Source organism: Hemiscyllium ocellatum, chromosome 31 (genome assembly GCF_020745735.1).
Source record: "Hemiscyllium ocellatum isolate sHemOce1 chromosome 31, sHemOce1.pat.X.cur, whole genome shotgun sequence".
Classification (NCBI taxonomy): Eukaryota; Metazoa; Chordata; class Chondrichthyes; order Orectolobiformes; family Hemiscylliidae; genus Hemiscyllium; species Hemiscyllium ocellatum.
This window is the reverse complement of record NC_083431.1, coordinates 55,203,508-55,227,868: the sequence shown is the minus strand read 5'-3', so window position 1 is coordinate 55,227,868 and position 24,361 is coordinate 55,203,508. Positions and strand designations below refer to the sequence as shown.

Here is a 24,361-nt window from a genome sequence, read left to right as displayed (position 1 = left end):
TGACTCGATAATCATAGCATCCCTACAGTGTGGAAACAGGCCATTTGGCTCAACAAGTCCACACCGAACCTCCGAAGAGTAACACGCCCGAGACCCATTGCCCTACAATAGTGGAATATTACCTGGTATTTCCTGTACACAAAAAGCAGGACAAATCCAACAAAGTCAAGGATTGCCCCATCAGTCTACTCTCGATCATCAGTAAAGTGATGGAAGGACTCATTGGCAATGTTACAAAGTGACATTTGCTCAGTAACTGATTACTGAGCATCAGTAACTGGGTTACTGATGTCCAGTTTGGGTTTTGGGAGGGTCACTTGGCACCCAACCTGTGGGTGCAATGACAAAACTATTAGAAATGTATCAATTAAACCAGAAGAGAGAAATTTTAAAAAACTGAATAAAGCATCAATGATGAGGGACATGTTACAATGCATGGTCCATACAAGCGTTCCATTTATGAATGGACAGATTTAATAAATAAATTAAATGAGTTGCAGACAAAAATTCAAATTGGGGATTATGATAATAGTAGCTATTACTGTGGCATGGCTGCAGGATGGTTGCATTAAGAACCAGATTATAAGGTTTTAGGACAGACAGAGGAAACTGGCAGAAGAGATGGAGCAGCCTTACTGATTAGAAACCAAATCGCTTCATTGTGAGGGAGGATATAATGGGGGGAAAGCATTTATTGGAGACTATATGAATGGAACTGAAGAACAATGAAGGATTAAACTATAATAGATTTTGTATGCAGACCTCCTGATAGCAGCTCTGAATTGTATAAGTGCAGAAAATAGGCAAGTGTGCAGCAAAGCCAGAGTTGCATTAATGAGAGATTTTAATTTTTAATGTAGATTGAGAAAGCAGACAAGCACCTGTCAGAAAGGTAGTGAATTTCTGGAATGTGTCTGGGACATTTTCCTAGTCTAATATATCCTGGAAGCAACAGACAGAAGGGCTACATTAGATTTAGTAATGAGACAGGTTGAATTTGTAACTTAGTGTGCATGAACATTTATCAAATGGTGACAGAACATAGAACAATACAGCACAGAACAGGCCCGTCGGCCCACGATGTTGTGCCGAACATCTATCCTAGATTAAGCACCCATCCATGTACCTATCCAATTGCCGCTTAAAGGTCGCCAATGATTCTGACTCTACCACTCCCACGGGCAGCGCATTCCATGCCCCCACCACTCTCTGGGTAAAGAACCCACCCCTGACATCTCCCCTATACCTTCCACCCTTCACCTTAAATTTATGTCCCCTTGTAACACTCTGTTGTACCCGGGGAAAAAGTTTCTGACTGTCTACTCTCTCTATTCCTCTGATCATCTTATAAACCTCTATCAAGTCACCCCTCATCCTTCGCTGTTCCGATGAGAAACGGCCGAGAACTCTCAACCTATCCTCGTATGACCTATTCTCCATTCCAGGCAACATCCTGGTAAATCTTCTCTGCACCCTCTCCAAAGCTTCCACATCTTTCCTAAAGTGAGGTGACCAGAACTGCACACAGTACTCCAAAATGTGGCCTAACCAAAGTCCTGTACAGCTGCAACATCACTTCATGACTCTTGAATTCAATCCCTCTGCTAATGAACGCTAATACACCATAGGCCTTCTTACAAGCTCTATCCACCTGAGTGGCAACTTTCAAAGATCTATGTACATAGACCCCAAGATCCCTCTGTTCCTCCACCTGACTAAGAACCCTACCGTTAACCCTGTATTCCGCATTCTTATTTGTTCTTCCAAAATGGACAACCTCACACTTGGCAGGGTTGAACTCCATCTGCCACTCCTCAGCCCAGCTCTGCATCATATCTAAGTCCCTTTGCAGCCGACAACAGCCCTCCTCACTGTCCAGAACTCCACCAATCTTCGTATCATCTCCAAATTTACTGACCCACCCTTCGACTCCCTCATCCAAGATCATTACATGATTGAGCTCAATGAAACATTTGAAAGCAAAATGTGAATCAGGACTAGAGTTTTAGATTTAGGGAAGGTCAACTTTAACAAGATGAGACAGAGACTATCTGCAGGAAACTGTGAGAATCTGTTAATGGACAAAGTAACTGAAGAACAATGAAGGGTGTTTAAATATCTATCGCAATACAATGCTCATTCATATTCCTGAAGGAAAAGCTCCACTTTACTGAAAAAAAAAGTCAAGACTAACTAGAGAAAATGGACAGTATAAAACGAAAAAACAGCACTTGCAAAAATGCAAAAAAAATCTTGCTGATTGGGAAAGATACAAAGACCAGCAAAGGACCAGGAAACAGTTTATAATAGCTACTAAAAGGACAACAAAAGGAAACATGCCAGGGACATAAAATCAATAAAATCAATAAAAATAAATTATGTAACTGGCAATTACATGGTCAAGAGCAATGTTGGTCCACTAAAGACTGATGGTGGGGATATTGTCAATGACTGCGGGGAAGTGGCAGACTTGTTGAATAATTATTTTGCCTTAGTATTTGCAGCTTGCTGGAATTCCGGAGAAAATTAATGGTGGTTTGGGAACAAGGACTGAATAAAATTAATGTAAATAAAATATCGGTAATGAGCAAGTTAAGGAATTAGTGACAATTGCCCAGGACCTGGCAGTTTCCATCTGACGTTGTTAAAGTACTGGACCACATTGCAGATGCACTAAATATAATTTTTCAGAGTTCCTGAGATACATGACCCATCCCTCTGGACTGGAAAATTGTTGTGTCACCCCGCTTTTTAATAAAAATGAAAAAAGAGAACCAGGAATTTTCAGACTGGGCAGCTTAACATCTGTGATGGGAAGTGGTTATAACTAAGAATGGGGTACCTGAACACTTTGAAAATCTTCATTTAGTCAGGGTGATCCAACATAGATTCAGGACAGGAAAACCTCATTAAATTTTTTTGAAGAGGTGACTAAGGCATTGTACAGACTTCCACAAGGCATTTGATAAAGACCCACATAAGAGACTGTCAACTAAAGTAGAAGCCACAGAACTGAGAGCAAATTACTGACGTGACTGGGAAATTGGTTGGGTGGCAGTGACAAAATAGGCATAATGGGTAGATACTCAAAATGGCAGTGGTGCCCTACGAGGATCTTTTTAGGGCCTCAATTACTCGTTATTTATTAACAACTTGAATAATGGAATAGAAAGTCATATATCCAAATTTACTGATGACGCAAAGTTAGGTAGCATTTTATACAATCTCGATGTTATGAAGAAGGGTCCTGCCCGAAATGTCGATTCGCTTGCTCCTCAGATATTGCCTAACTTCTTGTGTCTGTTCCAGCACCACACTTTATCAGCTCTGATTTTTCCAGCATCTTCGGTCTCCATTGTCTCCTAGATGACAGCACAAAATTACAAAGGGATATTGATAGACTAAGTGAATGAGCAAGGCTGTGGCAAGTGGAGTTCAATATATGCAAGACTGAGGTTATCCATTTTGGACTGCAAAAGAATACATCAGGGTATTTTGTAGGTGGTATGAAGTGAGATACAATGGATGTCCAAAGAGACTGCAGATTCAGATCTTGAACCTTTAAAATATTACAAAAGAGTGCAGAAAGTAATCAGGAGGGAGAAAGTGGGGACTGTAAATGCTGGAGATGAGTCAAAAAGAGTGGTGCTGGAAAAGCACAGCCAGTCAGGTAGCATCCAAGGAGGAGGTAATGTAATTCCTGATGAAGAGTTTAAGCTCGAAATGTCGACTCTGCTGCTCCTCGGATGCTGCCTAACCAGCTGTGTTTTTCCAGCGCCACACATTTTGATGCAGACAATAATCGAGAAAGATTATGAAATGGTGGCCTTTATATCTTGTGAATTGGAGTATAAGAATGGAGAAATTATGCCATAGTTGTACAAAACCCTGGTTAGAATCCACTTGGAGTACTGTGAGCAGATCCAGGCACCACACCTTTGGAAGGATATATTGGCCATGGTGGGAGTACATTGTAGGTTTACAAGAATAATATCAAGGGTTAAGATACATAAAGTAGGCCTGCTTTCTCTAGAACTTAGAAAGTTAAAGGGGCTATATAATTGAAGTCTTTAAAGTATTAACATAGAAGACAGATAGATAAAGATAAACTATTTCCACTGCCTTGGGAATTCTAGAACCAGGGCCATCGACTGTGATTTATAGCCAGACCATTCGAGAGAGATACAGTACAAATCATAGGAGATGTTTGGAAATATCTTCCACAAATGACATGGATGCTGGATCAGTTTTAATTTTAAATCTGAAATAGGAAAGGAAAAGTATAAAGCGAATTAGACCTCAGATTAGGTATGATCTCATTGAATAGTCGAACACTCTTTAGGCGCTTAATGAACTGTTTCTGTTCCTATAAAGACAAAAGAGTAAAGGTGGTTCAACCATAGCTAAAAAAGGAAATTAGGGATAGTATTGGATTGGAGGAGGAAGTGTATAAAGTGGCGAAGAAAAGCGGCAGACCTGAGGGCCAGGAAAAGTTTGCCTTAAGCAAAGGAAGACAAAGAGGTTGATCAAGATCACATAGTGCAAGAGAAAGTTTGCGGGTAACATACAAACTGCTTGTAAAAGCATCTACAGATATTTGAACGGAAAGATTAATGAGACCAAATGAGGTTCGGTTAGAGTCAGGATCAGGGTAAGTTATAACGGGCGAAGATATTTACCTCAGTTAACATTATTAAAAAGAACAGAGAATCTAGGCATTCCAGCGCAACCACATTGAGCCAACGACCTCTTACTTACTGTGTGGAAACAGGCCCTTTGGCCCAACAAGTCCACACTGACCCTCCTAAGAGCAATCCACTCAGACCCATTCCCCTACATCTACCACTATGGGCAATTTAGCATGACCAATTCACCTAACCTGCACATCTTTGGAATGTGGGAGGAAACCGGAGAATGTGTAAACTCCACACAAAAAGTTGTCTGAGATGGGAATTGAACCCAGGTCTTTGGCGCTGTGAGGCAGCAGTGCTAACCTAAGCAGTGCAACCTCCTTAGGACATAGAACAGTCCAGCACAGTACAGGCCCTTCGGCCAACGATGTTGTGCCAAGCATTTATCTTAATTGAAGATCAACCCAACCTACACACCCCTCAATCTACTGCCATCCATGTATTTGTCCAGCAGTTGCTTACATGTCCCTAATGTCGCTGACTATGCTACCACTGCTATCAGTGCATCCCACGCACCCACCACTCTCTGTGTAAAGAACCTGTGTGACATCTCGCCGATACCTTCCTTCAATCACCTTAAAAAATTGTGACCCCTCAGGACAGCCATTTCTGCCCTGGGGAGAAGTTCTGGCTATCTCCTCTATCTATGCCTCTCATTACTTTGTCCACCTCCATCCAGTCACCTCTCTTCCTTCTTCTCTCCAGTGTGAAAAGCCCCAGCTCCCTCAACCTCTCTTCATAAGACAAGCCCTCCAATCCAGGCAGCATCCTGGTAAATCTCCTCTGCGCCCTCTCTAAAGCAGCCTACATCCTGTCTGTAATGAGGTGACTAGAACTGGACACGATACTCTGAGTGTGGTCTGATTAGGGTTTTATACAGCTGCAGCAAAACCTTGCACCTCTTAAACTCAATCCCCCTGTTAATGAAAACCAAAACAGCATACGCCTTCTTAACAACCCTATCAACTTGGGTGGCAACTTTGAGGGATCTATGTACGTGGACCCCAAGGTCCTGCTATTCCTCCACCCTGCCAAGAATCTTGTCTTTAACAGGATTCAAATTCAGCATTCAAATTCGACCTTCCAAAATGAATCATTTCAGATTTGTCCAGGTTGATCTCCATCTGCCACATCTCAGCCCAGCTCTGCATCCTGTCAATGTCTTATTGCACTCTGCAACAACTCTCAAAACTTTCTACCACACCACCGACCTTTGTGTCATTGGCAAACTTACTAACCCACCCTTCCACTTCTTCAGCCAAGTCATTCACAAAAATTGCAAATTGTAGAGGCCCAAGAACAGAACCCTGCAGGACACTACTGGTCACCGACCTCCAGGCGGAATACTTTCCATCCACTACCACTTGCTGTCTTCTTTCGGCCAGCCTTTTCTGTAGGAGAAAGTGAGGACTGCAGATGCTGGAGGTCAGAGCTGAAAATGTGTTGCTGGAAAAGCGCAGCAGGTCAGGCAGCATCCAAGGAGCAGGAGATTCGACGTTTCGGGCATGAGCCCTTCTTCAGGAATGCCTGAAAAAGGGCTCATGCCCGAAACGTCGATTCTCCTGCTCCTTGGATGCTGTATGACCTGCTGCGCTTTTCCAGCAACACATTTTCAGCCGCTTCTGTATCCAGACAACCAATTTCCCTGTATCCCGAAATCCATATACACCACATCCACTGCTCAACCTTCGCCAACTTGTCTCATCACATCCTCAAAGAACTCAATAAGGTTTGTGAGGCATGACCTGCCCCTCACAAAGCCATGCTGACTATCTTTAATCAAGCAATGTTTTTCCAAATAGTCATAAATCCTACCTCTCAGAATCTTTTCCAGTACCTTGCTTACCATAGATGTAAAACTGGTCTGTAATTCCCAGGGATTTCCCTATTCTCTTTCTTGAACACAGGAACAACATTCACCTCCCTCCAATCATCTGGTAATAATCCTGTGAAGAGTGAGGATGCAAAGATCATTGCCAGAAGCACAGCACTCTCATTCCTCACTTTTTGTAGTAACCTTGGATATATCTGGTCTGGCCCTGGGGGCGTATCTGTCTTGATGCTTCTCAGAATTTCCAGCACATCCACTTTCTTAGTATTAATCTGTTCAACGCTGAAAATGTGTTGCTGATCAAAGCACAGCATGCCAGGCAGCATCTCAGGAATAGAGAATTCGACGTTTCGAGCATAAGCCCTTCATCAGGAATGAGAGAGAGTAGCCAAGCAGGCTAAGATAAAAGGTAGGGAGGAGGGACTTGGGGGAGGGGCGATGGAGGTGGGATAGGTGGAAGGAGGTCAAGGTGAGGGTGATAGGCCGGAGTGGGGTGGGGGCGGAGAGGTCAGGAAGAAGATTGCAGGTTAGGAGGGCGGTGCTGAGTTGAGGGAACCGACTGAGACAAGGTGGGGGGAGGGGAAATGAGGAAACTGGAGAAATCTGAATTCATACCTTGTGGTTGGAGGGTTCCCAGGTGGAAGATGAGGCGCTGCTCCTCCAGCCGTCGTGTTGTTATGTTCTGCCGGTGGAGGAGTCCAAGGACCTGCATGTCCTCGGTGGAGTGGGAGGGAGAGTTAAAGTGTTGAGCCATGGGGTGGTTGGGTTGGTTGGTCCGGGTGTCCCTGAGGTGTTCTCTGAAGCGTTCCGCAAGTAAGCGGCCTGTCTCACCAATATAGAGGAGGCCACATCGGGTGCAGCGGATGCAATAGACGATGTGTGTGGAGGTACAGGTGAACTTGTGGCGGATATGGAAGGATCCCTTGGGGCCTTGGAGGGAAGTGAGTGTGGAGGTGTGGGCGCAAGTTTTACATTTCCTGCGGTTGCAGGGGAAGGTGCCGGGGGTGGAGGTTGGGTTGGTGGGGGGTGTGGATCTGACGAGGGAGTCACGAAGGGAGTGGTCCTTGCGGAACGCTGATAGGGGAGGGGAGGGAAATATATCCTTGGTGGTGGGGTCCGTTTGGAGGTGGCGAAAATGACGGCGGATGATACGTTGTATGCGGAGGTTGGTGGGGTGGTAGGTGAGAACCAGTGGGGTTCTGTCTTGGTGGCGGTTGGAGGAGCGGGGCTCAAGGGCGGAGGAGCGGAAAGTGGAGGAGATGCGGTGGAGGGCATCGTCGATCACGTCTGGGGGGAATCTGCGGTCCTTGAAAAAGGAGGCCATCTGGGCTGTGCGGTGTTGGAACTGGTCCTCCTGGGAGCAGATGCGGCGGAGATGAAGGAATTGGGAATATGGGATGGCGTTTTTGCAGGGGGCAGGGTGGGAGGAGGTGTAGTCCAGGTAGCTGTGGGAGTCAGTCGGTTTATAATAGATGTCTGTGTTGAGTCGGTCGCCCGAGATAGAGATGGAAAGGTCTAGGAAGGGGAGGGAGGAGTCTGAGACAGTCCAGGTGAATTTCAGGTCGGGATGGAAGGTGTTAGTAAAGTTGATGAACTGTTCAACCTCCTCGTGGCAGCACGAGGCAGCGCCGATACAGTCATCAATGTAGCGGAGGAAAAGGTGGAGGGTGGTGCCAGTGTAGTTGCGGAAGATGGACTGTTCCACATATCCTACGAAGAGGCAGGCATAGCTGGGGCCCATGCGGGTGCCCATGGCAACTCCCTGGTCCACGGTGTTCTCACTATCAACAAGGTTTCTCTCTCTCGTGAATTCTGAAGTAAAAAACTCATTTAGGGCCTCCCCTACCTCTTCAGACTCCAGGCACAATTTCCCTGCCCGACCGTCTCTATGCTCATTCTCTTATTCCTTACGTATGTGTAGAATAACTTTGGGTTTTCCCTAACCCTTCCCGCCAAGTCTTTTTTGTGCTCCCTCCTAGCTCTGTTCAGTCCATTTTTGAGTTATTTCCTAGCTACCCTGTAATCCTCTAAAGCTATACCAGATTTTGCTTCCTCAACCTTAAGTAAGTTTCCTACGTCCTCTTGAGGAGAAGCTCCTCTTGTCATCCAAGACTCCTTCACCTTACCATTCCTTGCCTGTCTCAGTGGGACAAAGTTACCCAACACTCACAACAAATGCTCCTTAAGCAGTCTCCACAATTCTGTTGTGCATTTCCCATAGAACAACTGTTCCCAATTTATACTTGTCAGAGAATTTAGCCCAATTAATCAGAGATCACAAACGCGTAGATCAGACTGAGAACTAACAAGGATTTATTTAACAAACAGCGATATTGCGGAAGAGACTTGACCCCACTGAAACAGTCACTGACAGGCTATTCAGAAGGAACCACAGCTTCTTTCCCGAACAAAGAATACAGTGCAGTTTTATACCTTACAACAGTGAAGGGTGAGTTATGAGACAATGATATGAGTTGTACAACAAAGCGAAATAAGTTCATTCATTGAAAAGATTAAAGTGTCTGGTGTCTGACAATGAGTTTCTTAATTGACTCAGGAGATTCAGATCCTTGGCTGGAGTAGGTGTTAGTGTGTTTCATCCTGGTATCAAAGGTTTGTATTGTTGAGGGGGCAAGTAAAGTACCTTTGGTACCTCCTTGTCTGGGTACCATTTGTGAAGGCTTGATTCCTAGTGGGAGCAGCTGTGCCCTAAGGACATCAGAGGTGCTGGGTATTGTGGAGTGCAAGGCTCAATATCAGTTAATCTGAAGAAGTATATTGTCTTGGTGTGGGGCTGGATGACTCATGTCCTGAGGTATGTGTGATGTCTAGGATGGCTGGTTTGGCCAATTTGAGGCATTGTGGGTTGCCTCAGTGGCTAAGTGCATGCATTTTGTGTTGTCTGTTTTGTGGCCATGTCATGGGGAGGGTGGGACCGGCATATAATTTTCCCTCACCTCTTTAAATACCTTCCCATATTGTCTGTTCCTATTCCTCTCTATGGCTATGGTAAAGGTGAGACAGTTGTGGTCACTGTCACTGAAATGCTCTCCCATCAAGAGAGCTGACACCTGGCCTGGCTCATGGCCTAGCATCAAATCCAATATGGTCTTGCCTCAGCCAGCCTATCGACATATCGAGTCAGGAATCCTTCCTGGACACACCGAACAAAATCGGCTCCATCCAGACCATCTGCAATAAGGAGGATCCAATCAATATTGGGGAAGTTGAAGTTACCCATAACAACAACTCTGTTACATCTACATCTTTCCAAGAACTGCTTTCCAATCTGTTCTTCCATCTCTCTGCTGATATTGGGGGAGTCTATAGAAAACGCCCAATAAAGTGACTGCTCCTTTCCTGTTACTGACTTCCACCCATACTGACTCAGTAGACAAACCCTCCTCAACAACCTTTTCTGCAGCTGTGATCAACTCGCTAATTCACAATGCTGCTCCCCCTCCTGTTTTGCACCTCTCCCTGTTCTTTTTAAAAGTTCTAAACCCTGGAACATCCAGCAACCATTCCTGCCCCTGTGAAATCCATGTCTCCGTTACAGCCACAACATTGTAGTTCCAAGTATTAAGCCATGCTCTAAGTTCTTCACTCTTATTCCTGATACTACTTACATTGAAATAGACACACTTTAAACCATTCCTTTGCTCTATCAATTGTGTATCCTTGCTGACAGACTCTGCATTCTATTTCTGCCCATTCAACAACTACCCTGTCCTCTGATCTGTAACTCCAATTTCCATCCACCTGCCAAACTAGTTCAAACCCTCCTGAAATGCTCTAGCAAATCTCCTGCTCAGGACATTGGTGCCCCTCCAGTTTAAGTGCAACCCATCCTTCAATTATAGATCCCACTTTCCCCAGAAGGTACCCCAATGATCTACATATCTGAAGCCCTCCCTCCTGCACCAGCCCTGTAGCCACAGGTTTAGCTGCACTTGCTCCCTGTTCCCTGCTCATTAGCATATGGCACCAGGGGTAATCCAGACATTACTACTCTGCTTATCCTGCTTTTTAGCTTCCAACCTAATTCCCTGAAGTCACTTTTCAAATCCTCATCCCTTTTCCTAGCTATGTTATTGGTGCCAATGTGTACCACAACTTCTGGCTGCTCACCCTCCCCCTTCAGAATCTTGTAGACTCGATCTGAGACATCCCAGATGCTGGCACCTGGGAAAGCAACATATCTTCCGGGAGTCCTGTTCACAACCACAGAATCCCCTCTCCGTTCCTCTAACTATTGAATCTCCTACCACTAGCGTTTTTTCTATTCTTTTCCCTGTCCTTTTGAGCCACAGAACCAGGTTCAGTGCCAGAGACTATGGCTTTCCCCAGTAGGTCTCCCTGCCTCCAGTATCCAAAACGGTATATTTATTATTGAGGAAAACAGCCACAGGGGATCCCTGCACTGTCTGCCCTATTCCCTTTCCATCCCCTGACTGTAACTCATCTGCCTTTTTGCTGTATTTGAGATGTGACTACCTCCCTATAACTCCTCTCTATTACCCCCGCCACCTCCCGAATGATCCAAAGTTCATCCAGCTCCGATTCTCTGATGCATCTCTGAGGAGCTGGAGTTGGGTGCACTTCCCGCAGATGAAGTCAGTGGAGACACTAGTGGTGACCCTTTCCTCCCACATTCCACGGGAGGAACATGCAGCTGCTCTAGAATCCAATCCCACTGTTCTGAATTCCCAAAGAGACTATTTAAAAACTAGTAACCTTACAGGATTGGCCCACAGAAACCTTTTTTTCTTCTGCACCATGATAATTTTGTGATCCTGGCATGATGTTTGTGAGTTTGCTGTGGTGCAAATTGGCTGCTGCATTACCGACATTCCAACAGTGACCACACTTGCAAAGTGCTTCATTGGTATTCCTGATGAAGAGCTTTTGCCCGAAACGTCGATTTTACTGCTCCTCAGATGCTGTCTGAACTGCTGTGCTTTTCCAGCACCACTAATCCAGAATCTGGAAGCATTTTACAAAATTCTACCATTTCAAATAATATTGGAAGGTTTTCTCCTTTGAAAACGGACCTATCTCTGTTATCTCCTTTGTTCTGGCAGTTCTCGACAACATCTGCACTCCTCTCATTAAGGCACCTTGAGCTTCCTTCTAACCTCTCCATTGCTTGTTAATCTGTGTTCACATGTTTGGGTCTGAACTTCTCTGCCCTCCCTCCACCTGTCTTGCCTCTTCTCACAGCGTAAGGAGCTGGGTGTTCAGTCAGTCTCCCCATCTTTTTCCTTGTGGCTTATTGTCAAGTTCTCTGCTGCTATGGTACCTCAGAGCAATTTACCATGTTATAGGTGTGATATAAATACAAATTGTTGTTGAATTCTTGTCATGGAGCAACTATGTCGAGTGGAAGAGTCAGTATTCTGGTGTGACATCTTTACAATGTTCTTCCGTTAACAGGATGAAGAGAGGAGAACTATTTGACTACCTGACTGAGAAAGTTACTTTGAGTGAAAAAGAGGCCAGGTAAGTGAATTTGTGGATAGAAATGCCTGCCCTTTCCCATGTGGGCAGGTAAGGTATCCCAAATCTCATTGCCTTCTCACCTCCACCCAAAATAAGTCAGAAGCGAGAGGGCCTGTGATCTGATTTCCACCTCACGACTAATTCAGGCTCTTTTATGGGTGATTAGTGGTCACCAAAGGCCCTCTCTCCCCATGACCCACCTGACATTACCTACAGATGTCTAGGTCACTCCTTGACATTGGATTTGGGACCAGTCATTCCAGCAGCAGCCATGGCCTTGCCAATAATATTCTGGATAGCAACTTTCAGTAGCAGAATCCCCACTCCTGGGGTCTTGATTCCAGTGAAGGTCCCTCCATGGACCTAATCATACCTGATTGGATCACGGTTCCATGAGTTTCCCTTAAAAGGAGCAACATAGGTTTCGCTCTTGCTAATGTTCTCGCTCACACCCCCAGTCAGCAAGTGAGATCACCAATTCTTCAAGAACATTCTGCTTGGCTTTTATGTCTGTGTTTCACTCGTAAACATTGCAAGCAACACTTCTTCATTCAAACCACTAAACAAGAAAAACTTATCCCAGGATCACTTCAGGGAGTGGCAGTGGAAGTGGCATAGTCGTTCTTTCCCAGAACTAGTCATCCAGAGCCTAGGCTAATGTTCTGAGGGCATGAGTTCAAATCCCACCATAGCAGATGGTGAAGTTTGATTTCAATTTTAAATAATCATGAAATGACAACACTGTATATTATTGTAAAAAAAAATGAGTCACTCTTGCCCTTTAGGCAATGGATCATACTGACCTTACTTGTTTGGCCTCCATGTGATTCCAGACTCACAGCCGCATTAGACTGTTAACTGGCCTCTGGGTAATTAGGGATGAGCAACAAATATTGGCTGAGCTAGCGATTCCTGAATCCCATGAAATAAAAGAAAATTGAGATCTGAGGCTGCCTGGCTATTCCCTTGAACTGGACTGACTTCAGATGAAGTATTAGTTTGTCTATTCAAATGGAAGGATTCAAACATTGAGTTGTAATAAAGATAGAAACACATTAGGAGGGGATTTTTAAATTTGTTCATGAGATGAGGGTAACACTGAATAGGCCAACATTTATTTCCCATCCCTAATTGCAGTTAAAATCAACTGTGTTGCTGTGGGTCTGAAGTCACATGTAGGCCAGACCAGGTAAGGATGGCAATTTCCTTCCCTAAAGGACATTAGTGAACAGATGGGTTTTTTTGACAATCAACAATGAAGTCATAGACATCATTAGATTCTTCATCCCAGATTTTTTTCAATGAATTCAAATTCCACCATCTGCCATGGCATGATTCAAACCTGGGATCCCAGGACATTATCTGGGTATCCAGAATAACACTGCCAACACGGTCAGTAGATTTGATGAGGTGAGAAAGTTGGAGGTGGGACAGTAGTTTTTACAAGGTCAGCAGCACTAAACATATTTGAAGATGTTGCATGGTTCTGGCCCTAATATATTACCAACTTTGATAAAACACAAAATAATTTGGAAAGGCTTATTGGTATTCACTATCAGAACTCAGCTATGATCTCTCACTGTAATCTTATGACATGCTTCTATTGAGAAGTCAGGGCAGAGTAACAAACAACTCCATCAGTCCGTCTCTGATCTGTCGCTGTATGGGTCACAGTAGATCATATTTTTCTAAATATTAATGCTGCAAAATTATCTATATGTAACAGAACAGTCATTTTTACTGTGAATTTAATCAATTATGTTGATCTGTATCAAAAAACATGGCAAATGTCTAAAACCCAAGTCTTACCCATAACTTTTTGAAATTATTTTATGGGATGTAGGCATCGCTGACGATGCCAGCATTTATTGCTTGTCCCTAATTGCTCTTGAGGTGTTGCTGCAGTCCATGTGTTGTAGGTAGATTCACAGTGATGTTACGGAAGGAGTTCCAAGATTTTGAACCAGGGACACGAAAGGAATGGCAATATATTTCCAAGTCAGGTTGGTGAGTGGATTGGAGGGAAACTTGTATGTGGTGGTGCTCCCACATAAGAAATAGGAACAGGAGTTGGCCATTTGGCCCCTCGTGTCTGCTCCAACATTGAATCGGATCATGGCTGATCCAACATTCCCCACACCCACTTTCCTGTCCGTTTTCCCATAACCCTTGATTCTCCTACCGATCAAGAATCAATCTCAGTCTTAAATACACGCAAGGACTCTGCCCCACGACTCTCTGTGGCAAGGAGTTCCAAAGACTCTCAACCCTCTGAGAGAAGAAATTCCTCCGCATCCCAGTCTTCAATTGACCGCCCTTTATTCTAACACTAGGCCCTCTCCTAACTGCTGCCCTTGTCCTTCCAGGTGGATGTTTTTATGGGGTTTGGAAGGTGCTGTCAGAGGAGCCCTGATGAGTTTCTGCAGTATATTCAATTCAACAGAGCTGATCTTTTCCAGAATTGTAGGATGAGAGCTAAAATTAGCTTTGGTATAACTAATAGTTGGAATTACCAGCTGTCAATTCACTCACTGCTGCTGGGTGTGAACTTGAGCAATTTGTAATTTACTTAATTTCCAGCTTTGGTGCCATCCAGTGGTGAGCAGTGGTGGGGTGGCATGGTGGCTCAGTGGTTAGCACTGCTGCCTCACAGCTCCAGAGTCCTAGGTTTGATTCCAGCCTTGGGTGACTGTCTGTATGGAATTTGCACATTCTCTGTGGGTTTGCTCTGAGCGCTCCAGTTTCCTCTCACAGTCCAAAGATGTCAGGTGAATTGCCCAGAGTGTTCGGTGTATTAGTCGGAGGGAAATGGGTCTGTGTGGGTTACCCTTCGGAGGGTCGGTGTGGACTGGTTGGGCTGAATGGCCTGTTTCCACATTGTAGGAATCTAATCTAATCTCAGTACCATTGAAATTTAGTGTTCAGGAGGAGCAAGGTATTAGCACACAGAAACAATGTTAAAAAATACTCATTTCTGATTCCAGAAGCATCATGCGGGCACTGCTTGAGGTGGTTCAGTTCCTCCATTCCAAGAACATTGTACATCGAGATCTCAAACCTGAGAATGTTTTGCTTGATGATGACATGAACATCAAGTTGTCTGACTTTGGATTTTCATTACAACTTGGACCAGGCAAAAAACTGAAAGGTAAGAGTTTCCTGTCTGGGAATGGGATTAGTTACTTCAAATGACTAAATAAACCAACAGTGAGCATTCACCAATCCTGGTAAAGTAAAAAATAAGAAATATATCAACCACCCAGGAGACAATATATTAGAATGTGTTTGGATAGAACTAAGAGCCATGCATAGAATGTAGAATACATCACAGAAACAGACCTTTCAACCCATCATGTCTGTGTTGACCATGATGCCATTCTAAACTAATCCCATCTGCCTGCACAAGGTCCATATCCCTCAATTTCCTGCCCGTTTGTGTGACTACCTAACAGCCTCTTAAACACTGCATTCAATCAAATTCTACACCCTCCCCAGGTAGGGGATTCCAGATACCTACCACCCGCTGCTTTTTAGTTTAATTAAAACATGCCTGGCACATCTCCTTTAAACTTCCCACTCTGACCTTTTAACATGGGCATCAGATTGAGAATCAGACACTGGGAGACTGAGACCACAAGTGAATGAGAGACTCTGAAGGAGACCTTGAAATAACCTGTCACTTCTACGTTATCCAGTACATCCAACCACTTCTTGATATTACATGAAGTGAATCGCGTTGGCCGAAGACATATATCTGTGGAAACTTTAATCAAATCAGCCCTTAACCATCTGCATTCCTAGGAACACAAAACTAATTTATGCAATCTCTTCTTGAAGATAACCCTTGGAATCCAGGGAATATTCCAGCAAATCTACACTGTACACCCTCATTGTATTGGATGTGTCATTGTGATGATCAGGTAATGTCAATAAAGTTAACAATCATAAAGGTCTACAATACAAAAAAGCCTTTCTGCACCAGTCAAAAACAATCGTCTAACTATTCTAATCCCATTTTCCAATACTGCTTTGGCATTGCAAGTTTATATTTAAATGCATCATAAATGTAATGAGGGATTTTCTTTACCGCCCTTACAGGCCGTGAGTTCTAGACTTCCCATCCCCTTCTGGTTGAAAAATAGTTTTCCTCACCTCTCCCTAAACGTCCTATCCCTTACATTTACACCACCTCCCTTCCTCCGACAGCCACTGGGGAAAGATTTCTTCATATCTACCCTCTCCATGGGCCATATCATTTTATGCATCTCAACCATGCCCCACTCAATCTCTTCTGCTGTAACAGAAGACTACCCCAATCTGTTCCAATCTCTTTTCATAACTGAAACTCTCCAGCCCAGCAATATCCTGCTAAATCTCCTCTACACACTTCAGTGCTATTATATCCCTCCTAGAATGTGGATTCTGGAATTAATCATAATGCTTAGCTGTGACCTAACCAATGTTTATTCAGTTCCAGCTTAACCTCACTCCTCTTAAACTCTATGCTTCGGCTAAAAAAAGCAAATATCCTATATGCCTGTCCAATACATTTGTTTGTGATGCTGGAGAGGATTTAAATTGGCTTGTTAAGAGTTCAAAAAAGAATCATAATTATTAGAACGCAGAATGAGGCAATTGTGCTTGCACTAGTTTTATTACCCAATGTCATCCCATCTGACAAACCAGTCGATATTCTCCTGTACACTAAGGCTACCCTCCTCACTAGTTATCACTCCAGTGATTTTTGTATCATCTGCGAATTTATTGATCAGCCCTTCATTACACAGGTCTTAAGTTATTTATAAATGCGGCAAAAGTGAAGACTGGAGATTAGAATCGATAGTGTGGTGCTGGAAAAGCACAGCAGGTCAGGCAGCATCCGACGGGCAGGAAAACCGATGTTTCAGGCAAAAGCCCTTCATCAGGAATGAGGGTGGAAGCCTCAGGGATGAAGAGATAAATGGGAGGGGCGTGGGGCTGGGGGAAGGTAGCTGCGAGTGCAATAGGTGAATGTAGTTTGGGGTAAACGTGATAGGTCGGAGAGGAGGGTGGAGCGGATAGGTGGGAAGGGGCATTGGCAGGTTAGACAGGTCATGACGGTTGTGCTGAGCTGGAAGGTTGGAACAGGAGTAAGGTCGGGGTAGGGGCAATGAGGAAACTGGTGAAATCCACATTGATGTGTGTTGTTGAGGATCCCGAGGCAGACGATGGAGTGTTCTTCCTCTAGGCATCAGGTGGTAAAGGAGTGGTGATGGAGGACGCCCACCTGCATATCCTCGGTGGAGTGGGAGGGGGAGTTGAAGTGTTTGGCCATGGGGTGATGGTTGGTGCAGGTGGCCCAGAGATGTTCTCTGAAGCGCTATGTGAGTGGGCATCCTGTCTCCCCAATGTAAAGGAGACTTCATCGGGATCAATGGATACAGTAAATGAAATGTGTGGAAGTGCAGGTGAAACTTTGATGGAAGTGGAAGACTCCTTTGGGGCCTTGGACGGAGGTGACATGGGAGGTGTGGGCACAGGTTTTGTAATTCCTGCGGTGGCAGGGGAAGGTGCCAAGTGGGGAAGGTGGGTTGTAGGGGGTCGTGGACCTGACCAGGTAGTCATGGAGGGAACGGTCTTTACAGAAAGCGGAAAGGGGTGGGGAGGAAAATGGTGGTGGGGTTGGTTTGTAGGTGGCGGAAATGGCAGAGGATGATGCGATGTATACAGAGGTTGATGGGATGGAAGGTGAGGACTGGAGGGGAAGGGGGTGTTCTGTCCTCGTTGCAGTTGGAGGGGTAGGGTTCGAGAGCAGAAGTGTGGGAAGTGGATGAGATGAGCTGGAGGGAATCATCAACCATGTGGAAGGGGAAATTTTGGCCTTTAAAGAAGGAGGCCATCTGGTGTGTCCTGTGGTGGAACTGGTCCTCTTGGAAGCAGATGCGGTGGAGACGGAGGAATTGGGAATGCGGGATAACATTTTTGCAGGGGGCATTCCTAGATGTGATGGTACAAAAAACACCGAATGGAGAATTCACCACAAAGGTATACAGGAAAGCCACACACACAGACCAAGTGCTGAACTACAAAAGCAACCACCCCAACACACACAAAAGAAGTTGCATCAAGACACTGTTCAAAACGGCCACAACACACTGCAGTACACCAGAACTACAAAAAGAGGAAGAAGAACACCTATACAATGTATTCGCCAAAAACGGATACCGCCGCAATTTCATCAACAGATGCCTAAGGGAAAGACAATGGAATGAGGACATGCCACAGCCCAAAGGACTAGCTACATTACTATACATCAGGAACATTTCTGAACTGACAGCCAGACTACTACGACCACTAGGACTCATAACAGCACACAAACCAACAGCCACTCTAAGACAACAGCTCACCAGGACAAAGGACCCGATACCCAGCATGAGCAAAACCAACGCAGTGTACAAAATTCTATGCAAGGACTGCAGAAAACACTACATAGGACAAACAGGAAGACAGCTAACGATCCGCATCCACGAACACCAACTAGCCACGAAACGACACGACCAGCTATCCTTAGTAGCCACACACGCACATGACGGGCAACATGAGTTTGACTGTGGCAACACTACTATTATAGGACAAGCCAAACAGAGAACAGCCAGGGAATTCGTAGAGGCATGGCACTCATCCACAGATTCAATCAATAAGCACATCGACCTGGACCCAATATACCGGCCACTGCAGCAGACAACTGGAACTGACAACCGGAAGCGGCAGAGACTAACTACTATAAATGCCGGAGGAAACATCACAGAAGCACTTCACAGGAGGCTCCCAAGCACTGAGGATGTCACCTAGACAGAGGACGAAACGTCTGCAACACAAATTCCCAGCTCAGCGAACAAAACCACAACAACAAGGATAGATGCTCCCTACTTGTTTGGATGAGTGTAGTTCCAATGCAGCATGATGGCTTAGGGGGCAGCACTGGCTCAGTGACTAGCACTGCTGCCACCTCAGAGCACCATGGACCCACATTTACCTTCAGGCAACTGTTTGTATGAAGTTTGCACATTCTTCCCGTGTCTGCGTGAGTTTCCTCCAAGAGCTCTGATTAGAATTAGAATTAGAATTCCTACAGGTAAAAACAAGGACTGCAGATGCTGGAAACCAGAGTCTAGATTAGAGTGGTGCTGGAAAAGCACAGCAGGTCAGGCAGCATCCGAGGAGCAGGGACATCGCATTTTGGGCAGGAGCCCTTCATCAGGAATAGAGGCAGGGTGCCTGCAGGGTGGAGAGATAAATGAAAGGGGGTGGGGGTGGGGAGAAACTAGCATAGCGTACAATGGGTGAATGGGGGTGGGGATGAAGGTGATAGGTCGGGAGAGGGTGGAGTGGATAGGTGGAAAGGAAGATAGGCAGGTAGGACAGGTCATAGGGACAGTGCTGAGCTGGAAGGCTGGAGCTGGGGTGAGGTGGAGGAAGGAGAAATGAGGAAACTAGTGAAGTCCACATTGATGCCATGGGGTTTAAGAGTTCCGAAGCGGAAGATGAGGCGCTCTTTCTCCAGGCGTCGGGTTGTGAAGGAGCGGCAGTGGAGGAGGCACAGGACCTGCATGTCCTCGGCAGAGTGGGAGGGGGAGTTGAAATGTTGGGCCACAGGGTGGTGTGGTTGATTGTTGCGGGTATCCCAGAGATGTTCCCTAAAGCGCTCTGCCAGGAGGCGTCCAGTCTCCCCAGTGTAGAGGAGACCGCATCGGGAGCAACAGATACAATAAATGATATTAGTAGTATTAGAATTATATTAGAATTCCTACAGTGTGGCCCTTTGCCCCAACAAGTCCACACTGACTCTCCGAAGAGTAACCCACCCAGACCCATTCTCCCTACCCTATATTTACCCCTGACTAATGCACCTGAATGCTATGGGCTATTTAGCATGGCCAATTCACTAACCTGCACTTCTTTGGATTGTGGGAGGAAACCCACACAGACACAGAGAGAATATGCAAGCTCCACATAGACAGTGGCCCAAGAAGGAAATTAAACCCAGGTCCCTGGCACTGTGAGGTACCAGTGCGAACCACTGAGCCATCATTCCGCCCAGTACTCATACTATATTAAGATGTGCAGATTAGGTGGATTGTTCATATTAAATTGCCTATAGTATCCATGGATATGCAGGCCAGGTGGGTTAGCCATGGGAAATGCAACAGGTGGGCGGGGGGATGGCTAGTGGGACTGTATAGAATGCTCTTTGGAGGGACAGTATGGACTCAGTGGGTCAAATGGCCTGCTTCCACACTGTAGGGATTCTATGATTCTATGAATAATATTGAGCATTAATTAAGGGGATCTTGGAGTGCAAGTTTAAAGCTCCCTGAAAGGGGTAATAAAACTGGATAAGTTGGTAAAGAGGATGTATGACACACTTTCCTTCATCAGTCAGGACATTGATTATAAAAGTTGTCAAGTCACATTTTCAGCTGTATAAAACTTAACTTAGGCCAAATTTGGAATAATCTGTGCAGTTCCAGTCACCACACTATCAGAGGGTATGGAGGCTTTGGATAGAGTACAAAAGATGTTTAACCAGATATTACCTGCGTTGAAGTGTATTAGCTATAAGGAGAGACAGGACAAACGCAAATAGTTTTCACTAGAAAATTGGAGGCTAGGTGCAACCTAACATGACCTAAGTATATAAAATGATGAGGAGAGGTATGGATGGGGTGGACTCTCCGTTTTTTTTCCCAGAGTAGAAATACTCGGGGGCATAGGTTTAAGATGAGAAGGAGAAAATTTCAAGGAGATTTGCGAGGAAAGTTTTTTTGCACAAGGTAGTAGATGCCTGGAACATATTGCTAGAGGAGGTGGGAGAAGCAGAGGCAATAGGCAACGATTAAGAGACATTTAGACAGACACATGAGCAGGCAGGAAAATAGAGGGACACGAACCATGTGCAGGCAGATGAGATTAGTTTACATTGGTGGCATGGTTGGCACAGATGTGGTGGACCAAAGGGCCTGTTACTGTGTTGTACTGTTCTTTGTTTAACACTCTAGAAACTCACACCATCCACAACAAAGCAGTGCTCATTCAGCATCCCATCCACTAATTTAACCATTTACCTTCTAAATCCATGACGAAGACCACTTCCATCTAGAAGGATAAAAACAGCTGATAGAGAGGAACGTCACCACCTATAAATTCCCATAAAGCCACTCACCCTCCTGAGTTCGAAATGTGACTTATCCTCCTAGTGTCGCTGGGCGTAAATCCTCAAACTCCCTGCTGAACAGTACTTTGGGTGTACTTCCAGCACACAGATGGCAGCAGTCCAAAACAGCTCACCACCATCTTTTCGAGCTCAACTTGAGATGGGCAATAAATATTGACCCGGCCAGTAATGATCACATGATCAGAATGAATCCCTTTAGCAGCAAAATGGATGACAATGCATTTTTCAACCTGTCTATTTTTCATTTCCATCTCTATGATTCTATGACTATTCCTTTTGTGATCTTGTGCTTCCATTTAGATTGCTTACAATATCACCTGTCTTTGTGTCATCTGCAAATGCAGACATCTGACTTTCCATCCTGTTATTTTAGTAATAACAATATGTGAATATTCAAGCCTCAACACACATCCGCAGTACACATCTGGCAAGTACCTTCCCATTCTCCTGATTGGTTTATATCCTTATCTAGTGAACAACTGCTACAGGCTATAAACAATATTCTTATGTGAGGGAATTTGCTAATTGCCTTCTGGGAATCCAGATACATATTCTTTATGAATCCAACTGTCAATGTTGGATCTCATTGCGTTGGTGCCATGGTACAAGGACTGTGTTTTGGGTACAGTGTATTGAGGTGAGTGCAGATGAAAACAAAAATGTATTATGCTCAAGAACCTTTTCTGGTTTTCCTTTCGGCACACCCCCTTAAAGAAGTACAATTGATGATGGACATACAGTCCATTTCGTGTTGTCCGTGTTGTTGCCCTGCAGCGTCATGTAACATCTTATTCCACAAGTGAAGTCTGGTAAGTCAAAAATGTTCTCAATCCTGACCACTAAGGTATACAGATCCACATAGAGACATAACTAAATGGGAGGCTAATTATTCTCAAAACTAAACAGAAACAACACAAATGGTACATAACAGCTAGATACAGTGACTGCTCTGCCCAATAAACTCCAGGAAGTTGTGTGCACAGCCCAGGCCAGCACAGAGGCCAGCCTCCCATCATGGATTCCATTTACACTTCTCATTGCTGCAGAAAGACTGCCAACATCAGCAAGGACCCTTCCCACCCTGGTAATGTTCTCTTCCAACTTCTTCTGCCAGGTAGAAACTAAAGTAATTTGAACATATGTACCAGCAGGTTTTATGTGTCTGTCTAAATGGCTCTTAACGTTGCTGTCATATCTGCTTCTACCATCTCCTCAAGCAGCATGGTCCAGGTACCTACCACCCTCTGTTTTTAAAATAACCTTACCTTGCCTTTAAAATTTACTTACTCATCTAAAATCTATGCCCCCTAGTATTGAACATTTCCACCCTGAGTAAACTATCCACAGTGGCTCAGTGGTTAGCACTGCTGCCTCACAGTGCCCAAGACCTGGGTTCAATTCCAGCTTTGGGCAGCTGTCTGTGTGAAGTTTACATGTTCTTACTGTGTCTGTATGGGTTTCCTCTGGGTGCTCCAGTTTCCTTCCATAGTCCAAAGGTATGCAGTTTAGGTGAATTGGCCATGCTAAATTGCCCATAGTGTTCAGGGATGTGTCGGTTAGGTGCATTAGTCAGGTATTAGGGTAGAGGAATGGGTCTGGGTGAGTTACTCTTTGTTGGCTTGGTGTGGACTTGTTGGGCCTAATGGCCTGTTTCCAAACTTTAGGGATTCCATGATTAATCCAAACCTCTCAATTTTATATACTTCTATTAGGTCACCCCTTAGCCTGTGACAATTTAGTGATAACAATCCAAGTTTGTCCAAACTCTTCAGATAGTAAATGTGATCCAGGCACCATCCAGGTATTGAGCCCTATTCAAAAATTCTACCCATCCTTCCTGTAGTGTGGTGACCAGAACTGCACACAATACTCCAATGTGGCATAACTAAAGTTTTATACAGCCTCAAATGTGACTTGGCAACTTTTATATTCAATGTTCTGACCAATGAATGCAAGCATGTAGTATGCCTTCATTACTATCTTATCCACTTGTGCTGCTACTTCCAGAGAGCTATGGACTTGCATCCCTCAATCTCTCTATATATCAATGCTGTTAAGGATCCTGCCATTTACTGTATGCTTTCCTCTTGAATTTGGCCTCTCAAAATGCATCACCTCACATATGTCCAGATTCAACTCCATCTGCCATTTCTCCGCCCAACTTTCTAACCAATCTTCATAGTTTCATAGTAATAAAAGCAGGAGTAGGCCGCTTGGCTGACCTGTCCATCATCTCAGCTCCTTCTACCTGCATTATCCCCATAACCCTTAATTCCTATACCATGCAAAAACCTATCCAACCGTGTCTTGAATATATTTAATGAAACTGATTCTACTGCTTCCCTGGGCAGAGAATCCCATAGATTCACTACCCTCTGGGAAAGCAGTTCCTCATCATCTCTGTCCTAAATCTGCTCTCCCTAATCTTGAGGCCATGTCCCTTAGTCCTAGTCTCACTCACCAGTGGAAACAACTTGCCCACCTCTATCTTATCTGTGCCTTTCATAATTTTATATGTTTCTGTAAAATCCCCTCTCATTCATCTAAATACTAGTGGGTATAGTCCCAGTCGGCTCAACCTCTCCTCAAAGGGTAACCCCCTCATCTCTGGAGTCAACCTGGTGAACCTCCTCTGCACTGCCTCCAAAACCAGTATATCCCTCCTCAAGTAAGGAGACCAGAACTGCGCACAACACCTTGTACAATTGCAGCAGAACCTCCCTTAACTTCAATCTGTTTAGCAATGAAAGCCAACATTAGATTAGATTACTTACAGTGTGGAAACAGGCCCTTCGGCCCAACAAGTCCACACCGACCCGCCGAAGCGCAACCCACCCATACTCCTACATTTACCCCTTACCTAACACTACAGGCAATTTAGCATGGCCAATTCACCTGACCCACACATCTTTGGACTGTGGAAGGAAACCGGAGCACCCGGAGGAAACCCACGCAGACACGGGTAGAACGTGCAAACTCCACACAGTCTGTCGCCTGAGTCGGGAATTGAACCCGGGTCTCAGGCGCTGTGAGGCAGCAGTGCTAACCTTCCTGTTTGCCTTCCTGATTACCTGTTGCAACTGCAAGTCAACTTTTAGCAACTCATATATGAGCATTCCTAAA

The 24,361-nt window shown here is 44.8% G+C and overlaps 1 protein-coding gene across 2 annotated transcripts in view; it reads left to right on the top strand.

Moving 5' to 3' along the window:
- Positions 1-24,361, top strand: part of LOC132830609 (phosphorylase b kinase gamma catalytic chain, skeletal muscle/heart isoform-like) — a 184,627-nt gene that overhangs the window by 66,350 nt on the left and 93,916 nt on the right. For both annotated transcript variants that reach the window (XM_060848481.1, XM_060848480.1), the window contains exons 5-6: positions 11,959-12,024; positions 15,009-15,172. In XM_060848481.1, coding sequence (XP_060704464.1) covers positions 11,959-12,024; positions 15,009-15,172 — 230 coding nt within the window. The remainder of the gene's footprint in view (positions 1-11,958; positions 12,025-15,008; positions 15,173-24,361) is intronic.